We start from the raw sequence: 27,789 nt of genomic DNA on the forward strand, positions 1-27,789 counted from the left end.
AGGGTATCAGTGATCATAAGTCAGTGGTTGCATCAATGACTACAAGTGTAATAAGAAATGCCAAGAAAGGAAGGAAAATATATTTGCTTAACAAGAGTGATAGGGCACAAATCGCAGAATATCTGAGTGACCACCATCAAACGTTCATTTCTGAGGAAGAGGATGTGGAACAAAAATGGAAAAAATTCAGAAACATCGTCCAGTACGCCTTAGATAAGTTCGTACCGACTAAGGTCCAAAGCGAGGGGAAAGATCCACCGTGGTATAACAATCACGTACGAAAATTACTACGGAAACAAAGAAAGCTTCATCATAGGTTTAAGAGTAGTCGAATCATAGCTGATAAGGAAAAGCTGAACGAAGCGAAAAAGAGCGTAAAGAGAGCAATGAGAGAAGCATTCAACGAATTCGAACATAAAACATTGGCAAACAATCTAAACAAGAACCCTAAAAAGTTTTGGTCATAAGTAAAATCGGTAAGCGGATCTAAATCCCCTATTCAGTCACTCGTTGACCACGATGGCACCGAAACAGAGGACGACCGAAGAAAGGCAGAAATACTGAATTCAGTGTTCCGAAACTGTTTCACTGCGGAAAATCGTAACACGGTCCCTGACTTCAGCCGTCGCACGGACGCCAAAATGGAAAATATTGAAATAAACGATATCGGAATTGAAAAACAACTGCTATCACTTAGTAGCGGAAAAGCATCCGGACCAGACGAGATACCCTTAAGATTCTACAGTGATTATGCTAAAGAACTTGCCCCCTTTCTATCAGCAATTTATCGTAGATCGCTGGAAGAACGTAAAGTACCTAGCGACTGGAACAAAGCGCAGGTCGTTCCCATTTTCAAGAAGGGTCATAAATCAGATGCGAATAATTATAGGCCTATTTCGCTTACGTCAATCTGTTGTAGAATAATGGAACATGTTTTGTGTTCTCGTATTATGACGTTCTTAGATAATACAAATCTCCTTCATCATAACCAACATGGATTCCGCAAACAGAGATCATGTGAAACTCAGCTCGCCCTATTTGCCCAAGAAATTCACAGTGCCGTAGACACTGGCGAGCAGATTGATGCCGTATTCCTGGACTTCAGGAAGGCATTTGATACGGTTCCGCACTTACGTTTAGTGAAAAAAATACGAGCTTACGGAATATCGGACCAGGTTTGTGATTGGATTCAGGATTTCCTAGAAGAAAGAATACAACATGTCATTCTTAACGGTTCAAAATCTGCAGATGTAGAGGTAATTTCGGGAGTACCGCAGGGAAGCGTGATAGGACCTTTATTGTTTACAATATACATAAATGACTTAGTTGACAACATCGGTAGCTCCGTGAGGCTATTTGCAGATGACACGGTTGTCTACAAGAAAGTAGCAACATCAGAAGACTCGTACGTACTCCAGGAGGACCTGCAGAGGATTAATGCATGGTGTGACAGCTGGCAGCTTTCCCTAAACGTAGATAAATGTAATATAATGCGCATACATAGGGGCAGAAATCCATTCCAGTACGATTATGCCATAGGTGGTAAATCATTGGAAGCGGTAACGACCGTAAAATACTTGGGAGTTACTATCCGGAGCGATCTGAAGTGGAATGATCACATAAAACAAATAGTGGGAAAAGCAGGCGCCAGGTTGAGATTCATAGGAAGAATTCTAAGAAAATGTGACTCATCGACGAAAGAAGTAGCTTACAAAACGCTTGTTCGTCCGATTCTTGAGTATTGCTCATCAGTATGGGACCCTTACCAGGTTGGATTAATAGAAGAGATAGACATGATCCAGCGAAAAGCAGCGCGGTTCGTCATGGGGACATTTAGTCAGCGCGAGAGCGTTACGGAGATGCTGAACAAGCTCCAGTGGCGGACACTTCAAGAAAGGCGTTACGCAATACGGAGAGGTTTATTATCGAAATTACGAGAGAGCACATTCCGGGAAGAGATGGGCAACATATTACTACCGCCCACATATATCTCGCGTAATGATCACAACGAAAAGATCCGAGAAATTAGAGCAAATACGGAGACTTACAAGCAGTCGTTCTTCCCACGCACAATTCGTGAATGGAACAGGGAAGGGGGGATCAGATAGTGGTACAATAAGTACCCTCCGCCACACACCGTAAGGTGGCTCGCGGAGTATAGATGTAGATGTAGATGTAGATGTAGATGTAGACTTGCGGTACACGACTGTTAGAAGTGGGGCAAGTTCTTTCGCGTACTCTGTGTAGAATCGAATTGGTATCCCGTCAGGTCCAGTGGACTTTCCTCTATTGAGTGATTCCAGTTGCTTTTCTATTCCTTGGACACTTATTTCGATGTCAGCCATTTTTTCGTTTGTGCGAGGATTTAGAGAAGGAACTGCAGTGCGGTCTTCCTCTGTGAAACAGCTTTGGAAAAAGGTGTTTAGTATTTCAGCTTTACGCGTGTCATCCTCTGTTTCAATGCCATCATCATCCCGTAGTGTCTGGATATGCTGTTTCGAGCCACTTACTGATTTAACGTAAGACCAGAACTTCCTAGGATTTTCTGTCAAGTCGGTACATAGAATTTTACTTTCGAATTCAATGAACGCTTCACGCATAGCCCTCCTTACGCTAACTTTGACATCGTTTAGCTTCTGTTTGTCTGAGAGGTTTTGGCTGCGTTTAAACTTGGAGTGGAGCTCTCTTTGCTGTCGCAGTAGTTTCCTAACATTGTTGTTGTACCACGGTGGGTTTTTCCCGTCCCTCACAGTTTTACTCGGCACGTACCTGTCTAAAACGCATTTTACGATTGCCTTGAACTTTTTCCATAAACACTCAACATTGTCAGTGTCGGAACAGAAATTTTCGTTTTGATCTGTTAGGTAGTCTGAAATCTGCTTTCTATTACTCTTGCTAAACAGATAAACCTTCCTCCCTTTTTTTATATTCCTATTAACTTCCACATTCAGGGATGCTGCAACGGCCTTATGATCACTGATTCCCTGTTCTGTACATACAGAGTCGAAACGTTCGGGTCTGTTTGTTATCAGTAGGTCCAAGATGTTATCTCCACGAGTCGGTTCTCTGTTTAATTGCTCGAGGTAATTTTCGGATAGTGCACTCAGTATAATGTCACTCGATGCTCTGTCCCTACCACCCGTCCTAAACATCTGAGTGTCCCAGTCTATATCTGGTAAATTGAAATCTCCACCAAAGACTATAACATGCTGAGAAAATTTATGTGAAATGTATTCCAAATTTTCTCTCAGTTGTTCTGCCACTAATGCTGCTGAGTCGGGAGGTCGATAAAAGGAGCCAATTATTAACCTAGTTCGGTTGTTTAGTGTAACCTCCACCCATAATAATTCACAGGAACTATCCACTTCTACTTCACTACAGGATAAACTACTACTAACAGCGACGAACACTCCACCACCGGTTGCATGCAATCTATCCTTTCTAAACACCGTCTGTACCTTTGTAAAAATTTCGGCAGAATTTATCTCTGGCTTAAGCCAGCTTTCTGTACCTATAACGATTTCAGCGGAAAATTTAGGGGAGACGGATCGGGGTATTATCAGTCAGAGTAGTTGAACATGGTCGGTTCTAGCTCAATCAGTGTTTGAGGTGTTGTTGTTTCGGATGATACAGTTACATTTTGTAATGCCCCTAATCCGTTACCGCCACATAAGGAAGCTAGAAAATCTGGAAATGGAACTGCTAAGGCGCAATCTAGATGTAATGGGGGTCAGTGAAATGAAATTGAAAGAAAACAAAGGCTGGAAAAAAACAGTGAGTGACTGAGCAGTTTAGTGATAACATGGCTGTTATCAGAATCGACAGCAAGCCATAATCGACAACGATAGTTCTCATACACACGCAGACGACCCAAGAAGGGGAAGGAGAAAGGGAAAGTGGGAGAGGGATGGGGATGAAGATGGAGAGGGGGAGGGGGAGGGATAGGGGGCAGGGGATGGAGAGGGGGAGGGAGAGAGGGAGGGAGAGGGGGAGGGGAGGGGAAGGGAGGGTGTGTGAGGATATTGAAGAGGTAATTCAGTACATAATGGGAGATTAAAATCTAATATTCAGGGGGGATTAGGATTCTGCTGTAGGGGGAGGGGTAGAAAAAGTAAGGGAGAATATGGGCTTGGTAGTACGAATGAGAGAGTAGCAAGACTAATTACATTCTGCAATAAATTTCAGTGAACACTCTGTTCAATAACCACAAGTAAAGGATATATACTTCGAAAAGGTCGGGAGATACGGGAAGATTGCAGTTGGATTGCCTCTTGATTGGGCGGAGATTCCGAAATCGGATACTAGATTGTAAAGTGTACCTAGGATCAGATACAGACTCAGATCACAATTAGTAATGATAAAAAGTAGGCAGAAGTTTACTAGATTGGGCAGGAAGAATCAATACGCAAAGAAGTGTGATGTGGAAATGCCAAGGAATGAAGAGATACGCTTGAAGTTCTCTGAGGCTATAGATACTGCACTAATAGCTCAGTTTGCAGTTCAGTTGAAGTGGAATGGACATCTCTAACAAAGGCAATGAGACACGTTAGAAAGAAAAACTTAGGTACCAAGAAGGTAACTGCGACGAAACCACGGGTAACGGAAGAAATATTCCACTTGATCGAGGAAAGAAGGAAGAACAAAAACGTTCAGGGAAATTCTGGAATACAGGACTACAATCCACTCAAGAATGAAATAAATAGGACGTGCAGGTACGCTAAGCTGAAATGGCTGTATGAAAAATGTGATGAAAAATACACATGATTGTCAGAAGGACTGAGTCAGTATACAGACATGTCGAAACAACCTTCAGTGAAATTAAAAGCAAGGGCGCTAACGTTAAGAGCGCAGTGGTAATTCCACTGTCAAATGCAGAGGAGAGAGCAGATGGGTGGAAAGAGTGCACCGAGTGCCTCTATGAGCGAAAGGACTTACCTGATGACGTGACAGAAGAAGAAACAGAGTCGATGAAGATGAGGTAGGGGATCCAGTATTAGAATCAGAACTTAAAAGCCGAGAGCACTGTTTGGGAGTCTGAAAACTAATAATCTCTCTCCTCTCCCCTCTCTTTTTAAACAGAGGCAGCCTTTCTCTAGTCACTGTCGTTTTAGACAGGATAGAGAAAGGAACAGTGCATTAGGAGGACAGAGAAACACGAGGCCTTGACTGAGACAGTGGTTGGGCATTTCAAATCATATGAAACATTCCCCTCAGCTTGTTGAACAGAGGTAATGTGGAGGTAGACACGAAAGAGGAGGGGACAGATTTGGAGAGGAATGAAAAACTTAGGATGGGAGGGAGAGATTTCTATTGGTCACTTCAAAGTTACTGAGTCTCTCCTCCTACAACTAACGGCCGGCCGCTGTGACCGATTGGTTCTAGGCGCTTCAGTCCGGAACCGCGCTGCTGCTCCGATCGCAGGTTCGAATCCTGCCTCGGGCATTGATGTATGTGATGTCTTTAGGTTAATTACGTTTAAGTAGTTCTAAGTCTAGGGGACTGATGACCTCAGATGTTAAGTCCCATAGTGCTTAGAGCCATTTGAATCATTTTACAACTAACGGAAGAGGGGGCTATTCCTAGCGGGGTTATTTTCCAATTACTTCTGGCTTATCTGGTAAGAATGCAACTTGTCTCTTCTTTGAAGAAAGGTATTAGACTGTGTTAGTTTTTTTTTTTTTTGTTTGGGTTTGCGTGTACTTTTTCTGAGTTTTATTAGGGCAGCAATTTGAGAATCATTTTTCTTTGATTCTTGATTAAGTGTGAGTTTCGTAGCATGTTTTGTTTCGCGTTAGGCGATTCTACTTACTCAGTCACCATTGTTCTACCGCAGTGAACAGTAATTAATAGGAAGGCATGTTTTCTCTGTGTATTTGCGATGTATGCGGGAAACTAGTATTTTTCCGTTATCACAAACGGTTACTTCAGTCGCTTCCCAATAAGTATAGACATTTTTAACTGAATGAAAGTATGCGTGCTAGGGCTAGCATTCGTCGTCGTACATGTTCTGATTGTAATTGCAAAGTCGATGATGTACCATTTTATTTCGTCTTCAGGAAAACGGTCATCATCATTGTAACGTATGGAAGCAGTTCACCACCTATACACAAGGATCCCGAACAGTCCTGAAACTTTCTCCACACCACAACCTGTGTTCTGAGAAATTTCTCAGTTATCAATCACGTCGAAGTTATATCATGTACAAAGTGTCCGAATGGTACGTGCGCTCCACGAAGTCACTTTTCAACACTTGCTTGGTTATAAGTCGTTATTCTGTTACGCAAAACTAGAATATCGTTACATTAGGTTGTTATTAAGCTGTTTCGTCTTAATCTCTAAGCAACTGGGTGGCATCAGACGTGAGGGGATAAAGCAGAAACAGTTGTGTTTCATTTAGCGATCTCCTTCCACGCTAATTGCTCCAAAAACAATCTTTCAAAACTTTGACTGATTATTGAAGTCTTTTTGACTTATGGAACGGATTATTAATTTCAAGTGATTTTAACGTTAATGTATTGAAGGGATCTAACGGGTAAAGCGATCTAGAGATGCTGTTAACCCTACCCGAGTTGCTTAAGACAGTAGTTCCCTTATAAATTCTGAACTCATCTATCAAGCGGTAGTTAAAGGGACTCATGCCAATCCTGCGGTAAACGGTTTGTCACATGGCGATGCACAGTCACTTAACTTAGCTACTTGTACAGTTCAGAAACACACTAAAGAAACACTGAAGCTGATTAGTCACAAGAATAATGAATATTTCGAAGGAATCTTTAAACAGAGTGTTGGCTGGGGTGAAGTTACAATGAGCTTAATGAACATATTTCTCAACGATTTCATACCCATTTGTGAAACAAATTTTTGAGATACAGATCAATGTAAGAATTTGTATTCACTAAAGAAGCCTCAGCTCACCGCAAGTATCTGAGCTGACAACTCGCATCCGCCATCACTCCTCCGAATTTTTTTCTTTTTTGTAGCAAATAGGCAGAAACAGAGTTAAAGTCAATGTTGTCAGCGCTCACTGATACTACTTACCGTCCTGAAAGGCCGCCGTGTTACAGCAGTGGTGCATGAAATGCTGTCGAAGAGGAAACAAAGTGAGACGTCACTTCAACGAATCAGACAAAGGTTTTGGGATAATGACAGCACTCAACCGAAGCACCTGTTACTGTTCCACACTAGACATATCTTGACTGTTTCATGAAGGCGCTGAAGAAACAAGTTTTTTAACTAATGTACTGGCTGACAGAAGCAGGCCGCAAACTGGTCTTTTTATGGCTTTTTATGGTTGAATTTTAAATTTTCACTTTCAATTGTAACGAACTGTATTTGTTTTACAGAGCCACCAGATGCCTTTAAGAACTCTTCAAACCTAACTCTTATCTTAAGTCTGATTTACTTTAATGAGAGGACTATTGTACTTCTTATCATAAAGATTTATTTATAAATTTGTTTTCTATACTTACATTCAGCTGTCGCATTACTTCACTGAAAGCAGCCCCAATGACTTGCTTATTATCTCTTAAATGTAGTCCTCTCGCTATCTCGAATGCTGTATTTCCTTTCGCCCCGAGATACACCAACACGAGTGCTATCTGTATGCTAAGAGGCGAGAAGAAGATGTTCCCTGGCTGTGCCGATAAGTCCTGTAACAACCAAATACAAATATGCAGTAACATTCTTTAACACGATCATATTTATTAATTTGACACTTTGTGTATGATTCCTGATGATATTTTCTTTTGACGAAACGCTACACCAATTCGAAATACTGAGCAGGAATTTTTATACTTTAGAGGAGATATAACTGTCATTGCTCTCGTCAGATATGCTCTAAGAAAAAAAACTACGAACCAGGGGACAGAAATCGTGAATAAATAATTACACATTTCAGAAAAATTTAATAATTTATTCAAGAGAAAGAGCTCAACAAATTGAACAAGTCAATAACGCATTGGTCCAACTCTGGCCCTGAAACTAGCAGTTATTCAGGTTGGCAATGATGGATAGATCTCCTGATGCAGACCGTGCCAAATTACGCCCGAACCTTGTTGGCAAAGGTAGAGTTTGGTAAGCACAAAGACAAGCAGTAGAAACTCACGCCGTGTGTGGGTGGGCATTATCTTGCTGAAATGAAAGCCCAAGATGGCTTGCTACGAAAGCCAACAGAACAGGTCATCTCCAGACGCGTCCTCGGCCTGGAATCTCGTTGACTGTCGAAGTGATGAGTACCGATTGGAACTGAGCCCCGATGGCCAGATAAGACATGTCTGGAGACGCACAGGACAATGGTGGGATACCAACCTGACAAGCTCCCGCCATATAGCCCGACTGCAAGCCATCCTGGACTTACATTTCAGCAGGATAATGAAGTGAGACTTCGTATTGGACTGGACTGATGAGATTAAAGGGACCAAACTATAAAGTCATCAATCCTGTCATCTTATATGTATCGAGTCGGGACGAGTTATCAGAGAAGAAAGACAAAGCAGACAAATGCTGATGAGCCTTGTTGTAACTGAGGATCAATAAAACCGCAAGACAGAAGCAAGGGTAGGCGAGAGAGAGGCAAGAGGGTGGTGGTGGGTGAGTTGCTCTAAACAGAAATTAGGGACATGTTATGTATGAGTGAGGTAACGGGCGAGTTGTGGCGCCCGGGAAATATTGATGTTCGGAGTTGGGCCGGCCACACAGGACGCTCGTCAAAGCCGCGGCCCGGCAGCAGCCACGTGGTCCCGAACGTCAGCTCAGTAACCACGTGGTCTCGAACGTCAGCTTGGCAACCACGTGATGCCGCACAACGGCTGGTCCAGCCACGTGGCTGGGAATTCCATCCTGACGCTGTGTTGATGAAGTAGACACGCCGGGAGTGCCAAAGATGGCGGACTTTGTGAAATCTTAATGGCAGACATTTCGCAGTGCGTATAGAAATTAATAGTAGCCAGATGAATCATGACACCTCAAAAAGAAACATGTCCATTACTATTATTTGCACGACGATTATGATGGTGTAATCAGATTTTCAATGTCTTTATTAGTTTAAAGATTAGTATCTGACGATAAATTATACAAGTAACACCCAGCAACGAATTTCCAAAATATAAAAGGTTTATCCGCTTTTGTCGATCACCATGTCTTTAGAAAGCTAATAGTGTAAACCTAAATTGGTATGAATTATGGGCATGTAACTTGAATAGTACACGAGTTATTGGATGTCAAAGTGGCCGATTACTATCTGTATTGTTGGCAGAAGAGCCAACACCGTGTTGCTAGAGGAGGCCGAAATGCACGCGTTTTAGCTCACGCAGGTGAGGAGGGAAGAACTGTACTGACGTGAGGTCTGGAATATGACAAGGAACTAGAATTCAGAAAGCGGACGTAATTAGTTTCATACTTAACTTTAATCCATTAATGATGTACGTCGGTCTTGACGGTACATGATTCACAATATTATATGTTCAGAATACATTCATAGTTACTGAATATGGCGCCTTGCTAGGTCGTAGCAAATGACGTAGCTGAAGGCTATGCTAAACTGTCGTCTCGGCAAATGAGAGCGTATGTAGACAGTGAACCATCGCTAGTAAAGTCGGCTGTACAACTGGGGCGAGTTCTACGGAGTCTCTCTAGACTAGACCTGCCGTGTGGCGGCGCTCGGTCTGCAATCACTGATAGTAGCGACACGCGGGACCGACGTATAATAACGGACCGCGGCCGATTTAAAGGCTACCACCTAGCGAGTGTGGTGTCTGGCGGTGACACTACACCACCGATGGCGTCAGACCATAAGTACTCCACAGTTACACGAAAAAACTGTAGCAACATGCTTGTAAATACACTACTGGCCATTAAAATTGCAACACCATGAAGATGACGTACTACAGACGCGAAATTTAACCGACAGGAAGAAGATGCTGTGATGTGCAAATGATTAGCTTTTCAGAGCATTCACACAAGGTTGGCGCCGGTGCCGACACCTATAACGTGCTGACATGAGGAACATTTCAAACCGATTTCTCATACACAAACACCAGTTGAACGGCGTTGCCTGGTGAAACGTTGTAGTGATGCCTCGTGTAAGGAGGAGAAATGCGTAAGATCACGTTTCCGACTTTGATAAATGTCGGATTGTAGCCTATTACGATTGCTGTTTATCGTATCGCGACATTGCTGCTCGCGTTGGTCGAGATCCAATGACTGTTAGCAGAATATGGAATCGGTTGTTCAGGAGAGTAATACGGAACGCCGTGCTAATCCCAACGGCCTCGTATCACTAGCAGTCGAGATGACAGGCATCTTATCCGCATGGCTGTAACGGATCGTGCAGCCACGTCTCGATCCCTGAGTCAACAGATGGCGACATTTGCAAGACAAGAACCATCTGCACGAAAAGTTCGACAACGTTTGCAGCAGCATGGACTATCAGCTCGGAGACCATGGCTGCGGTTACCCTTGACGTTCCATCACAGGCAGAAGTGCCTGCGATGGTGTGCTCAACGACGAACCTGGGTGCACGAATGGCAAAACGTCATTTTTCCGGATGAATCCAGGTTCTGTTTACAGCATCACGATGGTCGCATCAGTGTTTGGCGACATCGCGGTGAACGCACATTGCAAGCGCGTATTCGTCATCACCATACTGGCGTATCACCCAACGTGATGGTATTGGGTGCCATTGGTTACACGTCTCTGTCACATCCTGTTCGCATTGACGGCACTTTGAACAGTGGACGTTACATTTCAGATGTGTTACGACCCGTGGCTCTACCCTTCATTCGATCCCTGCGAAACCCTACATTTCAGCAGGATGATGCACGACCGCATGTTGCAGGTCCTGTACGGGCCTTTCTGGATACAGAAAATATTCAACTGCTGCCCTGGCCAGCACATTCTCCAGATCTCTCACCAATTGAAAACGTCTGGTCAATGGTGGCCGAGCAACTGGCTCGTCACAATGCGCCAGTCACTACTCTTGATGAACTGTGATATCGTGTTGAAGCTGCATGGGCAGCTGTACCTGTACACGCCATCCAAGCTCTGTTTGACTCAATGCCCAGGTGTATCAAGGGCGTTATTACGGCCAGAGGTGGTTGTTCTGGGTACTGATTTCTCAGGATCTATGCACCGAAATTGCGTGAAAATGTAATCACATGTCAGTTCTAGTATAATACATTTGTCCAATGAATACCCGTTTATCATCTGCATTTCTTCTTGGTGTAGCAATTTTAATGGCCAGTAGTGTATATTTATTCGTCTATGTCTTTGTTTATAAAAAAAATAGTTCAAATGCCTCTGAGCACTATGGGATTTAGCTTCTAAGGTCACCAGTCCCCTAAAACGTAGAACTACTTAACCTAACCAACCTAAGTACATCACACACATCCATGGCCGAGGCAGGATTCGAACCTGCGACCGTAGCGGTCGCGTGGTTCCTGACTGTAGCCCCTAGAACAACTCGGCCACTCCGGCCGGCCTTTGTTTATATCCGATATACACTGTTCATGAAGAAATTGGTTAAATATTTACTGCGTGTTAGAAAGCACAGAGACATTAGGCCAGGAGCCTACCTTTTGCTTCTTTTCTTTTGATATATGTTTATTTAATTGTTTATGTATTTAATAATGCGTGTTAGAGCCTGTTTATGGTCCAGCCGTAGGAATACTTAATTTCAACTTATTTAAATGTAAATCCAGTATTTGGTATCTTTCAATATCTTTGCGAGTGCACGTCGGCTTCGAGGCATGGAGGGAGCGCTCTAGCCAATCACAGCGCTCGTTACAAAGAGAGACGTATGGAGGCTGGGGATGAGCATCGTATCCGGAGAGGACACGACGTGGTTCGGAACGGTGTGGCGCGAGAGTGTGGCACAGGACACGGGAAGTGCTGAACGCAACGGCGCGTCGGAAGCGGAGTCGGGGAGAGAGACTTGGAGTGTGTCCAGCGGTTTGCGCGTGGTCGCGACAGATAGAAATACTTCGGAGTGCCGCCTTGTGCACTTGTGACATTACCGTGACTTTTACAGTGAAGACGTAGTGCGCGTTTAGAAGTGAATATCTCGCGAGCTATGTTGTCGTTCATAACTAATTACGTGCAGTGGGAATCTATTGTTTCCCTGTTATTCAACTTATATTTTATCTAATTGCTAGACCATCGACACCAATAAGTGTTTTGCAGAAATATACCGCATTCTCAAAACTACTTCTACCATCGTACTCATCATTTAAAGTCGTTAAGATAGTACCTGCAGATGTTATTTACTTGCGATCTTTCACTTATAAATTTGTATGTTACATTCATAATTCGCAATTGCCGAGTGACAGAAACCTTCGACCATTCCAATCATGTGTGTGTTCTTATCGTATACTGTAGACTCAGCAGTATTTGGTCTGTAATGCGGCAACTACGTATCCTAGCCCCTAGACAACGATACCAGCCAAACCTTATACTATTGCAACGTTGAGTCGGAGGGTACGTAGTTGAGTGACACACCAACACATCATTTCATTTCATTATTATTGTTTGAAGCCCCGCATATGGAAGGGACACCGTGTGCTTCCGACCGGTGCATCCTGACTCTCCATTACCAATAGAAAACTAATAATGCGAAGTTTATAGATACTCAGGAAAGAGAACAACGACGACGAGACAGTAAACCGGCGACAGATGTAGGAGAATTGGAAACGGAAATGTCGTGTGGCTAGGGCCTCCCGTCGGGTAGACCGTTCGCCTGGTGCAGGTCTTTCGATTTGACGCCACTTCGGCGACCTGCGCGTCGATGGGGATGAAATGATGATCATTAGGACAACGCAACACCCAGTCCCTGAGCGGAGAAAATCTCCGACCCAGCCGGGAATCGAACCCGGGCCCTTAGGATTGACAGTCTGTCACGCTGACCACTCAGCTACCGGAATTGAAAATCTGGGAAGGGCATGAGCCGGGCTTGACCACGAAGCGAGAGCAGCTATGTGCCTGTGAGTCACAGCAGGCTGCGACTCACCCCTCCAATCCTTATGTGGTTGACGTGGCCGATGTACCCCACCTCACAGAGGAGTAGAAACCACATTCACGGGTAAAACCCTATCAGCTGTGGCGTCTTCCGCAAACACAAGAGGCAGCATCAGTAAGTTTAAGATTTGGCCACAGCGTGGCCAAATTTGGGCAGCCCATTTGGATGTGGGCTTCTAATACGAGGGTTGGAACTTTAATAGTGGCAACTATTTATTTACAGCTCGTACAAAATAGATACGTGTTTCAAAGTTTTACTGACCTTCAAAGTAGTCACCAGCACTGAGTATAACCCGTTGCCAGCCATTTAGAAGTCGTAGGATACTCTTAGCAGTGCCAGTTGTGTGGACATTTCGAGCGGCGCGGTCTATTGCCCGGCGAATTTGTAGCAGTTCTGAAGCGAATGCCGCGAAGTGTTTCCTTCAGTTTAGAAATCGAGTTGAACTTACGAGGGCTTAAGTCAGGGGAGTGCAGTAAGTGGTATAACACTTAGCATCCCCATCAGTCAAACAAATCAGTAACAGCTTGAACTGTACGTGCGTGATCATTGTCCTGCAAAATGATGGCCAGGACCTGCAGAAAGTGTCATCACTTCTGTCTCTAAGCTAGTTGTAGTCTGGGTTCCAAAAATGAATTAAAGACCAAAAGAAGTGAAAAGTATTTATCCTAGCGATCATCGAAGAAGCATACACTGATTAAGTGTTTGCAATATCAAACGAAGTCATGTTATTCGTGGTGATTTATAATTATTGTGGGTATTTAAATATAATAGGATACCTATGATTTATGTAAATGTGACAGCTGAGCCAGAGATTGGCTTTATCACTGAACATTTTCGACGACGATAAAATTATTACCAGGACAGTTGAAACTACTTTTGCTCAAGATAGAGTCTTTCGACGTTCGTATCTGCTAATTGCTTATCACAGAACTTTGAAAACTTGTGGCTTACACTCTGGGTAACATAAATCCGAACAAGGTCAAACAAGATTAAATAAAATATTTAGTTGATTGCAAGGCTGATTAACTGAAAATTAAAGTTGTTCTATACTTCAAACTGCTCTGCAGAGTCGCCTCATAGGACTGTTTACGTCTCATTCCCTGCTCAACTTGTCAGCAATATAGTTCTTGTAACTGAACAGTGGAATTGATGAACATGCAATGTTTATCTGACAAATGCGTGTTTCGCTTCAGTATGTCGATACTTTAGGTGATCCATTTATATTCCGTGTGTAATCCAGAACCATATATAACATGTCCTTCGTTTACCTTGCCTTGTGTGTGTGAGATTGTGAGTGAATGGATGCTTTTGTGTGTCTTTGCAGGTTTGTCTTGTGTCTGGTAGTAGGTTGCTTTTCGTCTCCTGGGAGCACAGGATAACAACAGTCTAACATAAGACTGTGGGATAACCAACTTCGTATCTCTCACCTGGACAAAGAGGTCTATGCCTATTGTTCGACAGTCATCTGGTTGTTAAGCTGGTGGCGGAAACTACCCTTCTGGTCGCTTCTGTTTCACGTGTGGGTGCTCTGAGCGGAGAGGCTTGGTGCTGGCTGTTGCCGAGTGTTGTTCACAGCTCCTAAGTAAGCTTTTTGCTGCCAGTGATGACATAGCTCGTAACTTGAACCGCGGTCTTCATGCGTTCTAAGTTATTGAGAATACTGAGGTTCTTCATTCTAACTTTAGTGTTCCGATTATTTCGTCTGAATATGCTTTGAAATGTTCATGATGGGCATTGCTTGAGTTTAAGATCTTATCAGTGACTGGAGTTAGCTTAGTTCCTTTGGAACATGGTGGTGTGGAGGGCGCTCCACGGAATACGGTGCGTGTGCGGTATTTCTTTGTATTCCTTCACATGTTTGATTTCGTGATTTGTTCTCGTGTTGTCCAACGTGTTCTTTGTTCTGTAAGCCTTCTGCTCCGTTACCGATCTCAATATGTTGTCCTTATTAGTTTAATAGATCAGTGCCGGACGTCAATTAATTGAGTTATCGCATTTTCGCGTTTTGGGGGATATTTCAGTAATTACCTTCGTTTAGTGGGGACCACGTGTTCCTTTAGCCATTGGGGCCTTCTACCTTGCTGGTTTGGTATCAATTCGAGGTGATTCACCTACATCTATGTCTACATAAATACTCCGCAAAGGGTACCGTGTACCACTACCAGTCGTTTCCTTCCCTGTCCCACTCGAAATAGAGTGATAGAAAAGCAACTCCTGTATGCCTCCGTATGAGCCCTAATTTCTCGTGTCTTATCTTCGTCGTCCTTACGTGCAATATATATCGGTGGCAGTAGAATCGTTTGGCAGTCAGCTGCAAATGTCGGTTCTCTGAATTATCTAAACAGTGTTTCTCGAAAAGAAAGTTACCTCCGCTCCAACGATTCCCATTTGAGTTCCAGAAGCATCTCCTTAATTCTCACGTGTTGTTCGAACATACAGGTTGCGGGCTTTCAAAACTACGCACCCTCAGACTCAACGTTTAAATATTAAAAGTTTTGGCTGGTTTCGTTGTCTTGGGACTGGGATACGTAGTTGCCGCACTACAGGCCAAATACTGCTGAGTCTACAGTATACGATATGAATACACACATGAATCGAATGGTCGAACGTTTCTATCACTCGGCAATTAGGAATTATGAAAGTAGCATATAAATTAATAAATGAAAGGTTGCAATTAAATAAAATCTGCAGGTACTATCTTAACGACTTTAAATGATGAGTACGATAGTAGAAGTATTTTTGAGAATGCGGTATATTTCTGCAAAACACTTATTGGTGTATATGGTCCAGCAATTAAATAAAATATAAGTTGAATAACAGGGAAACAATAGATCCCTACAGCACGTAATTAGTTATGAACAACAACACAGCTCGCGAGATATTGACTTCTAAACGCACACTACGTCTTCACTGTAAAAGCTATTAAAATCTCACAAGTGCACAAGTCGGCACTCTAAAGTATTTCTATATGCCGCGACCACGCGCAAAACCGCTTCGCACTAAGTCTCCCCCCGACAGTGCGTCCGTCGCGCTGTAGTGTCCACGTCCAGCACCTCCCGTGTTGTGTGCCGTACTCTCCAGGACTGCCGCACTCCCAGAACTACCTCGTGTGTCTTCCGGAAACCCGCTTCCATCCAGTCTCCCCATTCACGAGCGCTGTGATTGGCTAGGGTGCTCGCGCCATGTCTTCATGCCAACGCACATTCACAAACATAATGAAACATATTCGAAATACTGGATTTACATTTAAATACTTGAAATTAAATAAATATTCCTACGGATGGACCATAAACACGCTGTAACACACATTATTAAATACATAAACAAATAAACATATATCAAGAGAAAAGAAGCAAAAGCTAGGCCAGGAGCCTAATGTCTCTGTGCTTTCTAACACACAGTAAATATTTAACCAGTTTCTTCATGAATAGTATATATCGGATATAAACAAAGACATAGACGAATAAATATATTTACAAGCATGCTGCTACCGTTTTTTCGTGTAACTGTGGAGAACTTATGGCCTGACGCGATCGATAGTAATCGGCCACTTTAATCTCCAATAACTCATGTACTATTCAAGTTACAAGCCTGTAATTTACGCCAATTTAGGTTTACACTAATAGCTTTCTAAAGACACGGCGATCGACAAAATCGGATGAACCGTTTATATTTTGGAAATTCGTTGCTGGGTGCTACTTGTATAATTTACCGTCAGATACTGAAATTTAAACTAATAAAGATATTGAAAATCTGATTACACCATCAGAATCGTCGTGCAAATAATAGTAATGTACATGTTTCTTTTTGAGGTACCACGATTCATCTGGCTACTATTAATTTCTATACGAACTGTGAAATGTCTGCCATTAAGGTTTCACAAAGTGCGCCATCTTTGGCACTCCCGGCATAGACATCTCCTTCATCGACACAAAGCACCGTCCTCGTCACAGCGTAATTGCCAGCCACGCGGCTGGACCATGCGCTGGGGCCACCCCTCTCGTCCGGCTCACGTTTGCCACCACGTGTTTGCTAACGAGCTAGGCCCTGGCGTACGGCTCGAGCGGTGGCCGCCAACTCTGAACTAAAGAGTATTTCCAGGGCGCCGCAACTCGCCCGTTACCTCACAAGGTAACGAATCTAGCAGCCCGCCTCTGAATTGCTTCGACGTCTTCCGTCAATCCGACCCGGTACAGATCCCAAGCGATACTCAAGAACAGGTCGCACAAGCGTCCTATATGCGATCTCCTTTACAGGCAAACCACTCTTTCCTAAAAGTCTTCCAATAAATCGAAGTCGATGATTTGCCTTCCCTACAAGATTCCTCATATGCTCGTTACATTTCATATCGCTTTGCAGCTTCACGCCCAGATATTTAAACCACTTGACTGTGTCAATCAGGACACTTGTTATACTGTATCCGGAAATTAAAGGTTTGTTCTTCCTACTCGTCCGCATTAACTTACATTTTTCTAAATTTAGGACTAGTTTCCATTCATCACACCAACTGGAAATTTTGTGTAAGTCGTCTTGTATCTTCCTAACAATCACTCAACGTCGACACCTTTCCATACACAGCATCATCAGCAAACAACTGCAGATTGCTGCCCACCCTGTTCGCCAAATTATTTCTTTACATATGGAACAACAGCTATACTATCACATTACCCTGGGGGCACTTCTGATTATACCCTTGTCGCTGATGAACACTCGCCGTCGAGGACAATACACTTGGTTCTGTTCACTAACTCTTCATGGATTGGTTCATGATCTGTCCGTTCTTGTACTCGTGTTCCCTCATTGATTCTACACGTTTCATGATTTTCGTCTATAGCTTTTTCGAACAGTTAGATGTGTGACTCACGTGGTCAGTTCGGTTCCTTCCATGTCGTGTGAGTGAATTCTCATGCCGTGTATTTATACTAACAAGATGTTCCAGTCGTTATAAACCCCTCTGTGGTTGGTGAATGCATGTAATGGTGGTGGTCTGTTCCTCTGAACTTCCACTTTTTCGTGTGGATCTAGACTGGATGAATGAAGTCCTGTCTTTCCTATTCCTTTTCCTCTCTTTTCCCCTCAGGTATACATAGTTAAATTGTGAAACGTAATTTCATCTTATGAAGGCACATTAATTTATCTGATGTTCAGGCACCTGTTAAGAATACCGACAGGGTGTCCACTCATAATTCTTTGTTGCTCTCTTTGCATAAATGTTTCGTGCATCCTGTTTCCTTAATTACAGCTCACCAAATAGCTACCCACTGTGCAAGTTAATGTTTCCGATGCCTTTATTCTTTTAAATACTAGCCTGGTTTCATATGCTGCACATAGGGGGAGCGATATCAAAGAAATATTCGCAGAGAGGAAGTGCATAGGAGTACTGTGCCAAATTTACAAGTTCTTGATTAATTATTCGAGTTCATTTAACAATATTATGTACTCTGGTTTTTACGTAATTCAGTTCAGTTGAAATTTTCTTTTCTTTTCTTTCGAGCACGCAGTCTGGTAATTTCCAGTTCAGTCTTCTTGTATAGTAGGAAGGGATTAGGCTGCTAGCGACCCTGTAATTTAATTGAACAGTTATCTCTTGTAGGAGGTTTAACCACTGATTACGCACAAATGCTAAGTGTGCATGCAGACTGGTACTTAACTTACGTCGCTTCAGTCAAGCACCAACAGAAAGCCAGTGCATTTTTCTTTCTGGACCTACCTTAACCCTAACTGGCAGTCCTTTTCTGGTGAAGAAAATATGTGGCTTACTAAACCTGTAGTAAAATTAATGAAGTTTTATCACATTTTTATATCAATGGTCGCGTGGTTCCAGACTGAAGCGCCTACAATCGCTCGGCCACATCGGCCGGCTAATATGTCGGGAGCTACGTACTGTTCCATGCAAGGTAATTGATAGAAGCACGTCGCATCAGTCGCAATATGAAGTCGGTGATGCCGAACAGACGCACATTTTCTTCAGAAACCCATGGCGAATAAATGTCACGGCAATGTTATCTTTTAAAATGTTTACCTGATAGAGATTAAGTGCGAACCGGCTGCTTGCTCCGGATACTGCTTGGATAGGAGAAAATTCCCGTATAGCTCCGAACTGAGAATACTCGTAGCTCTCCACCATCGTCTGCAAAGACAGAAAAACTGGTAAGTAAATCCGAGTTAGTCTTAAAACATTATCATACTGAAGAAATTGCAGGAACTTCATTTTCAAGAAGAAGGCATCTTAATAATAATGACTGAAGTGTAAATATATTTTGGGAGATTGAGTTGATGCACTTCTAATATTTTCATCGTTCAAGATGTGATGCGCTATGAGTGCGTTATTCAAAGAATAAATAAGATTTATAAGGCTAAAAGTAAGAGAAAGAAATATTATATTATATAGTAACAGACATATGAAGCTCTTCAGGCGAGAATATTAGTAACAACAGAAAAAAGGAAAGATAAGTACATGAAGACAGACATAGCAACAGCGCCTTGTGACTCAGAGCCACATACTGATTCAAGTTGAAGCATTCCAATTTTATTTTAAGAAGTACAGCAGCCAGCCACTTCATACAGGTTTACGTATACGAAAACAAGTTTAGAGCTTTCGTCCATCTTCCATTGGTTTCGCATTAACACACACACACACACACACACACACACACACACACACACACACAATTAGCACATCCATAAAAACATCGACTGCAATTCCGATACTACAGCTACCATCCTAATCACCTTTTTTGCTCCGATTTTGCGTATGTATGGAAACAGAAAGGCAGCTCCAATAACCACGTCGATGTTTTAAAGATGTGCTAATTAAATATTTAATGGAGGGCGTTCATAACGAAACTGACCGAAAATGTTGATTTTCAATTTACTTTTTATTTATTAATAGAACTCGTGGACAGTAAGTTACCAAAGTTTCGACAATGAAATCGCATCGGAAGTGCCTGAAAAATAAAGGTCTGAGATGCCCTTCCTGCCACGCCCACTTTTTGTTCACAACTGGCTCGGTAAACAACGGTTCCGTGGATTACTTTCTAGCAACCTTGCGCGGGTTACATCCAGAAGGCTGTGATATACAGAACTTCCTTTGGAAGATGTGACGGACATTGGTGGACACAACAGAATCACAAAGTTGATGGTGGACACTCCTCAAGTGTTTTATTGCAAGGCTACCAGGCACAGCCTATCCACTGTAAATCACGCGAAAAGTGAAGTATGGGCTGCATATTTTTACATGGCGTCAACAGACGAATATCCCACTCATCATCTGTGCCACATTAGGTGGTGTAAACGTCTATAGGATCAGAGGTATAACTGCCCCTACATTCAAAAGGAGGGGCTTACAAATTGTATCCTGGATACCATTCAAGGTTTCTGGCCAATAATGAATTTCTAAAAAAGTTTTGAGAATTGAAACATTGTCCAGATGGGCCGTATTCTTATTATTATCTGTGCTATCGGCCAGTTTCAACCCTGGACCACTTTCAAGCACGATCTTAAGCTTCCAGCTGCACTTTACATTAGATTCTCAAAATACCTTGAGGCTATGGACCCCTGTAAACATAAAATTCTAAAAAAGTGTGTTCGTGGCAAAACCCAGAAACCAAACGAGTCAAACGAGTCTCTAAAGCTACTCATATGGAAACGATGCCGTAAAATCACATTTTCATCTGCTACAGTTGTGAGAATTGCAACTTATGATGTAGTTCTTTCATTTAATGATGGGAACATAGGGTGAATGAAGGTATTAGAGAGAATGGCCTTTAAGGTAGGGAATTTCACTCAATACGTCTTGAGAAAAATAAATTTACAGCTCCTCTCTGCAGTTGAATTCAGTTGAAGACCTGGTAAAAGAAGGCGGAAAACAAGATACCAGAAGAAGAGCCTTGAAGGGAAAGAAGGTCCTGAGTTCAAATCTTGGACCTTCTGAAGAGGTAAAATGAGAAAAAACCTTAGGCTGAACGTTAATTTGCGTTTACTGAAAACTATTTTTTTAATTTATGTACTTTTTTCTCAGAATCTATGAAGGCTAGAATAAAGAATTTTTGTATATTATTTGTACAGACCCATTTAATGTTGTCTAGAGCGTAAATTTTGAAATTCTGAGCCTAAGGTGAGATAAAGGCAAAAAGCCTGAAATTTTGCATGAATTTTATGTTGTACTTACAGAATTATAATCAAAAAATTATTAAAAATCTCCTATTCGATATATTCAAAGAAACCTAATGAGAGAAGCTTACTAAATACAGAGAGAAAGGTACATACATTATTTCCTGAAAATAAAATTTTTGTGGAATTTAAAAAGTTAAATATATGTAATCTAAGGAACTTCATGGTAAATGCGTTGATTTCAAGTAAAGCACGGTACAAAATTTCATTGACATATCTTAAAAACTGCGTATCTGGTCATCTTTTAAGTAGTGTGTGTTTTGCATGAACGTCCCCCCCCCCCCCCCTAAGTATCCTGCAGAAAGTGTCATCACTTCTGTCTCTGAGCTGGTCGTAGGTCGTAGGTTGTGTTCCAAAAATGAACAGCATACAGACAGAAGTGATGACACTTTCTGCAGGACCTGACCATCATTTTGCAGGACAATGCTCAAACATGTTCAGTGTAAGCTGTTACTGATTTTTTTGACTGATGGAGCTGCTAAGTGCTATACCACCTACTGCATTGCCCTTACTTAAGACCTCATGAGTTCAACTCGATTTCTAAACCGAAGGAAACACTTCACGGCATTCGCTTCAGAACAGCTACAAATTTGTCGGGCAATAGGCCTTCCCACTCGAACTGCCAACACAAATGGCACTGCTAAGAGTATCCTACGACTTCCACATCGCTGGCAACGGGCTATACACGATGCTGGTGACTACTTTTAAGGTCTGTAAAACTTTGAAACTCGTATCTATTTTGTACGAGCTGTAAATAAATAGTTGCCACTATTAAAGTTCCAACCCCCGTAGAAACACATAAAGATGTTTCTACTTGCTGCAGTTCTTAAATAGTACAACCCACAGTGATGGAGCTCAACAACCAGGGAAATTGATAAATTAATGTGCTAATGTAACTATTTAGGTACTCTTAACACTTCTATCTGTGGAAAATAAGATCATAGTACAAGTAACAGAAAATTTTATACATTTTATTTACCAAAAAGAGGACGTTGGCAATGCATGCGTTCTCGGCGAGTTTCATTGATGAGATCTTCTCGAGTTATCAGCCGAGGCGTGGCGTCGAGCTGTCGCAACGTTTCGACGACTTTCCTACTCGTTATCTTCAAGCGTAGCTGTCTGGTTCGTGTCTAATACGTTTGTTTATAGCTGCTGGACTGCAGATCCCTCTGCGGACGGCCCCACTGATGGGTCAGTCGAGTGCCGCCGGAAGAGTTGTCGCAGCCTCTGGTGGTGGGGCGTGATGGGGATTGGTTCCTTCAATATTTTCGCTAACACCACATCCTGTAAGTTGCTCAGTTGGAAACAACTGCCTCAGTGGACTAGGTCATCTTGTACCCTTATTTCCACTGCCACCTTGATGACGTAATCCCAGAACCCGCTAGCAAGGTTAAAGCACCGTTGTGTGGTCAGAAACCCCCAGCTTTCGCTGCCGATCTGCTCTGCAACTGCAGAGTTGTCGGTTTGGAGGAGGCGAACACTCGGTAACTGTTCTGAAAGGCGCAACAAGGTACCTTGCTGCTTCTGGTTGATGTTCTGTAGGCTACACTCGTACCTCACGATCTAAAGTCCATGTGTCTGTAGCCCTAGGAGGTTTTTGACTAAAACAACCTTTATTTTAACCGCTAAGTGGCAAATTTTAATGTTGTTGTTCTCCATTATCCTGGCAGTGTTGTCTGTGGATGGCCCTGTGTACCGAATGAACGCCAGTCGCTTGGTTTCTTCTTCTGCGGTGTTTCTTTTCTTCTTCTTGCTCGGTTGGGTAGCGCTTCTTATTGGTGTCTTCGAGTAGCCATTCTTGTGAAAGGTGTCGCGTAGATGCTGTAGCTCTGTAAGCAGACTTCCCTTGTCCCATATGGCTTTTCGCGTAGATGCTGTAGCTAGACTTCCCTTGTACCATATGGTTTTTCGGGTACATGCTGCAGCTCTATGGGTAGACTTACCTTGTCTCATATGGCTCGCGCTGTGTATACCAAGGTAGCGAGCACTGCATGGTGACAGCTATTGGCGGTTAGGTACAGTTCCGTGTCTTTTTCCTGTAGACGGAATGTCCACGTGTATCTTCAGAGTTCTGGTTTATCGCAACGTCTAGGAACGTTAGGCGCCGTTTTCTTGCATAGCGGTGGTGAACCTAAGATTGTGTATGCTGTTAAGTGGCACAGCATTTCTTGTAGGTTTTCTTCACCATGCTGCCCCATCACGAATGTGTCGTCTGAATCTCTGTAGAAGGCATCTGCTTTCAGGCGCGTGGTTTCAAGTGCTGCTTCCTCAAAGTTTTCCATATACTGGTTAGCGATACCTGCAGTCAAAGGCAGTCCAGCGGAGACTATTCCAGATTTTTCCGCCGCTCTGGAAGCTGATAGTGGCGAGTGCTTGTCTAAAGGATCCTACATAAGCACCAGTTTTTAGGCCGACCGACCAATGTCATGGTAGCCTACACACATTGCTATCGACTTCACTCAGCGATTACAGCGCCGCCTTTTTCCTATCGCTAGTTGCGATTTGTTTATCTTACGTTCATTGAGGTAACGTTCTAAAAGATTCCACATGGTATTACACGCACACAAAAACTGGGATTTGCCTTGTTTGTTTTATAGCTAGCGAGGCCGAAGAAAGCAGAGACTACGCTGTTCGTGAAGAAACGGCTGCTACAAAGGAAGAATTTCATCCATGCTATGTTCAAATGCGTGTGAAATCTTATGGGACTTAAGTGCTAAGGTCATCAGTCTCTAAGCTTACACACTACTTAACCTAAATTATCCTAAGGACAAACACACACACCCCTGTCCGAGGGAGGATTCGAACCCCGCCGAGACCAGTCGCACAGTCCCTGACTCCAGCGCCCTGGACCGCTCGGCTAATCCCGCGCGGCCGTGCTATGTTAGTTGTGGAGCTGGAAGCCTATGGTTTTCGGAATTGTTTAAGAAAGACAAACATGCTTTTCAGATTTGCTGAGCGTTATCACACCATATTTGACGAAAAAGAATACGGTCTTGAGAGAATCTGCAAGCTACACTGCTGTTTCTAGACAGTACCACTAGTTACGAGGAGCCATAATTCAATAGAATTGCATCCCACAATTAGTTTCTAAAATTATTCCTGAAACATGGAATGTGATTTACAGTTGCATGAGGAAATAAACCAAGATAAAGCAAACCAAGTAAAACAAATCGCGTTTACATAAAATTTATGAATTTATTTGTTTATGTATGATACCCACAGTAAGTTTAAGAAACGCATCTCTTGTAAGAAGGACTACAAATAGTGATTGCCCATATTATTAATAAATACAACAAAAGGTGTGTGAGAGCTGAATAATTTAGCAACTGTTAGAACCGTAAAAAAGACCTTGACTTCGCTCTTCATGGCAGAAGGCGTGGCGATCAGCCGCATTTTTGACACATCTAGCAATGAAGGAAGTATATTTTTTTGAATAAAAATCAGTACACTGCATGTATTTCGGTTTTTAAGTTTTATTTCTGACGCGTATCCGAAATGAGATCTAAAATTTAATCTGTCTGTATTGCGGTTTCTAGATTTAATTTCCGTAAATTGTCGGAAATAAACACTAAAAACGGAAGTACAGACAGTCGAAGGATTTTTATTCATAAAATATGCATGTTTCATTTTCTCTGTGTGACGTGCAAAAATTATGACTTCGTTCAAACATGAAAGAAATACTTTCTTTACTGCATCGATATTGCTATACTTCTCGCACCACGTGTGTCTCAAAAATCTAGAGGCAATAAACTTCTCCAGAAACTGTATCATCGAAGTTGCGTCCGTTTCGTCCTTTATGTGTTTGAACAACATTTATTCCCGCGGACAGTGACAGAGGGAGACATGGCGCAGTTTGTCGGGTGAAGTGGAGGAGGGGATCATGCCCAACCAACCGACAGACAAGAAAAATCGATCGATCTGTTGGCACAAACGCCTAGACGCGTCCGATATGTTGTTCGGTCGGTCGGTGCGTGTATTGCGCCCTTGAACAGTTTCACCGTACTGCTGCCAAGGTGACTAGTAATACTATTGTGGAATCAACTAGCGGTACTAACAATATGCCACCGCTGAATTTTGAAGGCATACATACACTTATTGAGAATTCTTCATCAAAATTAAAACGTCGAGAAAGAGTGAGTACAGATTACGGTACATCTGAAACACCATAACCCAGTCAAAGCATAACTGAACGGCAGGAATAGCACACCACAACAATAAACCGAGGGACGAAATTAAGAAGCAACAGCTTAGTTAATTATGGACAGTTTGGATACAAAGCGAAGATCGCTCAAAGTCGACAGGACAGATATGTAGTAATCTACATGTGCCAACTTAAGGCCGGTTCCCACTAGGGCTGCCGCGCGTCAAAACCGCGCGTCAGCGGCGTGGTTGCCATGGAAATGGCGTCAGCGGCACGCCGCGGCGGGCTCTGCGTCGCGGTTTGACCATGTCGAACCGCTTCCGCTGCCGCGTGCCGCGCTGCAGGTGCGCGCCGCCAATCACAGAACGCGCTGAGCGTGACGTCAGGTACGGACCCCCGGGCCACACGAACTTTCGCCGAACCGCTGGCGCGGACGCGGCGGCAGCTATGAAATACTTATCATCCGATTCCAAGGAAACTATTAGGTAGAAAAATTTGATTCTTGGGCATGTTACAGCCTGATATCTTCTCTCGATAAAGGACCGAATTTATTTTCGTTATTCGTCGTGGTTACTTGCTGTATCGCATTTACGTAAACCTTTACACGAAATTTGAATGAGTGTGCAGAGGTAAAAACGCATTGCGTGGACTTTGCGTACAGTTCATTTTAGGTAATACATTATTGCGTATGAAATTTAGTCAACATATCGAAATTGTTTTTAAAGCTGAGAGCAGATCGATAGCTATCACCGTTCTCGAGATATTGTCTGATATGTCGTCAGACGGGCTATGCCGTGACCGCGCGCGGATTGCTCGGCGACGCGACCGGTACTTCGTCCTGCTCGTCGTAAACCATGTGGTTGTATCAACCGCAAATTTCGTAAACGGTTCAAGAAATCGAAATTTTTTTTTTTTTTTTTTTTTTTTGCAAACGATAACTTGTGAAAAGTCATGTATTTCGTCGCATGATAAATATCCTAAATCTGTTTATCTACCAAGATATGAAAGTAACTACAGTTTTTCAGAAGGGATAGATGAATTTTTTTAAACGGCATTAATAGCATGTCGAATGAGAAGTTAAACCGAAACCAATTTGCTGGTATGTCATAAGATGTAATTTACTAAATATGTAGAGCTATTGATTATTTCCTTTCTTTTTTCTTTATCCAGTGTACTTTACAGATTCAAGACACGTTTCGCCTTTTACTTTAAGGCATCTTCGGTGGAATCTAGAATGACTCAGTTTTGTTTTGATCTGTGATACTTGGAGATTATAAAACAGTTCACATCTTTTTTTACGTGAATGACTGATTACTTACAGTGAATTGAGTTTTTGGCGGACATATACGTTTCCCCTCACCTGCTCACATGCTGGAGGTTGAACTAAAACTTAGATTATGGAACATAAGCACATTTTCATGTTCGCTCTTTTTTCTTCTGTCACTAGCAGTAGACGTTTAACCGAAAACTCTGATTTAAAGTCGTAACTACAGCGTGTTTACCTCATGTCCCTTCCTGTCTGGTTTGTTTATGTACATGTTGCCAACCTGCAGAATTATATGCTGAAAACTAATGTTTGTTTATTTTTGTTCTCCTTATATCTGTATGTGTGTGTGGCTAGCCAGTGATAGTTATAGAAAGTTGAAAGTGAATCCAGTAGTTGTCAGACAGTGGTTGAAAGATTTGGTGTTCAGCTGATTTCAGTTTTGGTTTAAATGTTTTAAGGAGTGCATGGAAGAGTAAATTCACTGCTTACATTAATAGATAAAATAGTAGAATAGTATTTCAACAGATGATTATTATCAGAATACTATCACCCAACCCCTTTGTCCTCACTCTTTGACGCCCCACAATACGCCCTGTCAACTAACCCCTATTGTCGTCAAAGTTGTACTGTAATTTCCTCTTCCTCCTCTATTTAATTCCGTACCTCTTCTTTAGTCACACGATCCTCGTATCTTATGTTCAGCAATCTTATGAATCACCACGTTTTGAAAGCGTCCATTGTCTTCTTGACAGAAGTGTTCATCGTCCACGTTTCACTTACATACAAGGCTGCACTCCACACAAATACCTTTGTAAAATAGTATCCAACCATTAGCATTTATATTCGGTGTGAACAAATTTTCTTTTTCAGAACGCTTTTCTTGCTATTGACAGTCTTCAGTCAGGTTTGCGTCTGCACCAGGAAATGCCTTACAATTTAAAATCTGGTTTCGAAAACTGTTCCAAATATATATTATTCTTTCGTGATTCTTAAGCAAGGTGCTGGCGATGATTACATTATGCTCTGTGTGAAATTCTATCAGGTGGCTTCCACTTTCATCCCCTCCACCTAGCCTTTGTGTTCTTACTGTTTTTGTGTACCTGCTACCGTACCACATTTAAACTTTTGTCTCGCTTAACTATCTGAAGAATCTCTCTTGTTGTACATTGTTTCACTGTGTTAGGAGATAGTGAACAATCG

At 42.5% G+C, this 27,789-nt stretch overlaps 1 protein-coding gene across 1 annotated transcript in view; it reads right to left on the minus strand.

Moving 5' to 3' along the window:
* LOC126456638 (serpin B6-like) overlaps positions 1–27,789 on the minus strand; it is a 221,195-nt gene that overhangs the window by 63,470 nt on the left and 129,936 nt on the right. Inside the window, exons 4-5 of the mRNA XM_050092381.1 lie at positions 19,032–19,139; positions 7,470–7,649 (exon numbers count right to left, since the gene is read on the minus strand). Coding sequence (XP_049948338.1) covers positions 7,470–7,649; positions 19,032–19,139 — 288 coding nt within the window. The remainder of the gene's footprint in view (positions 1–7,469; positions 7,650–19,031; positions 19,140–27,789) is intronic.

Source organism: Schistocerca serialis, chromosome 2, assembly GCF_023864345.2.
Source record: "Schistocerca serialis cubense isolate TAMUIC-IGC-003099 chromosome 2, iqSchSeri2.2, whole genome shotgun sequence".
Lineage (NCBI taxonomy): Eukaryota > Metazoa > Arthropoda > Insecta > Orthoptera > Acrididae > Schistocerca > Schistocerca serialis.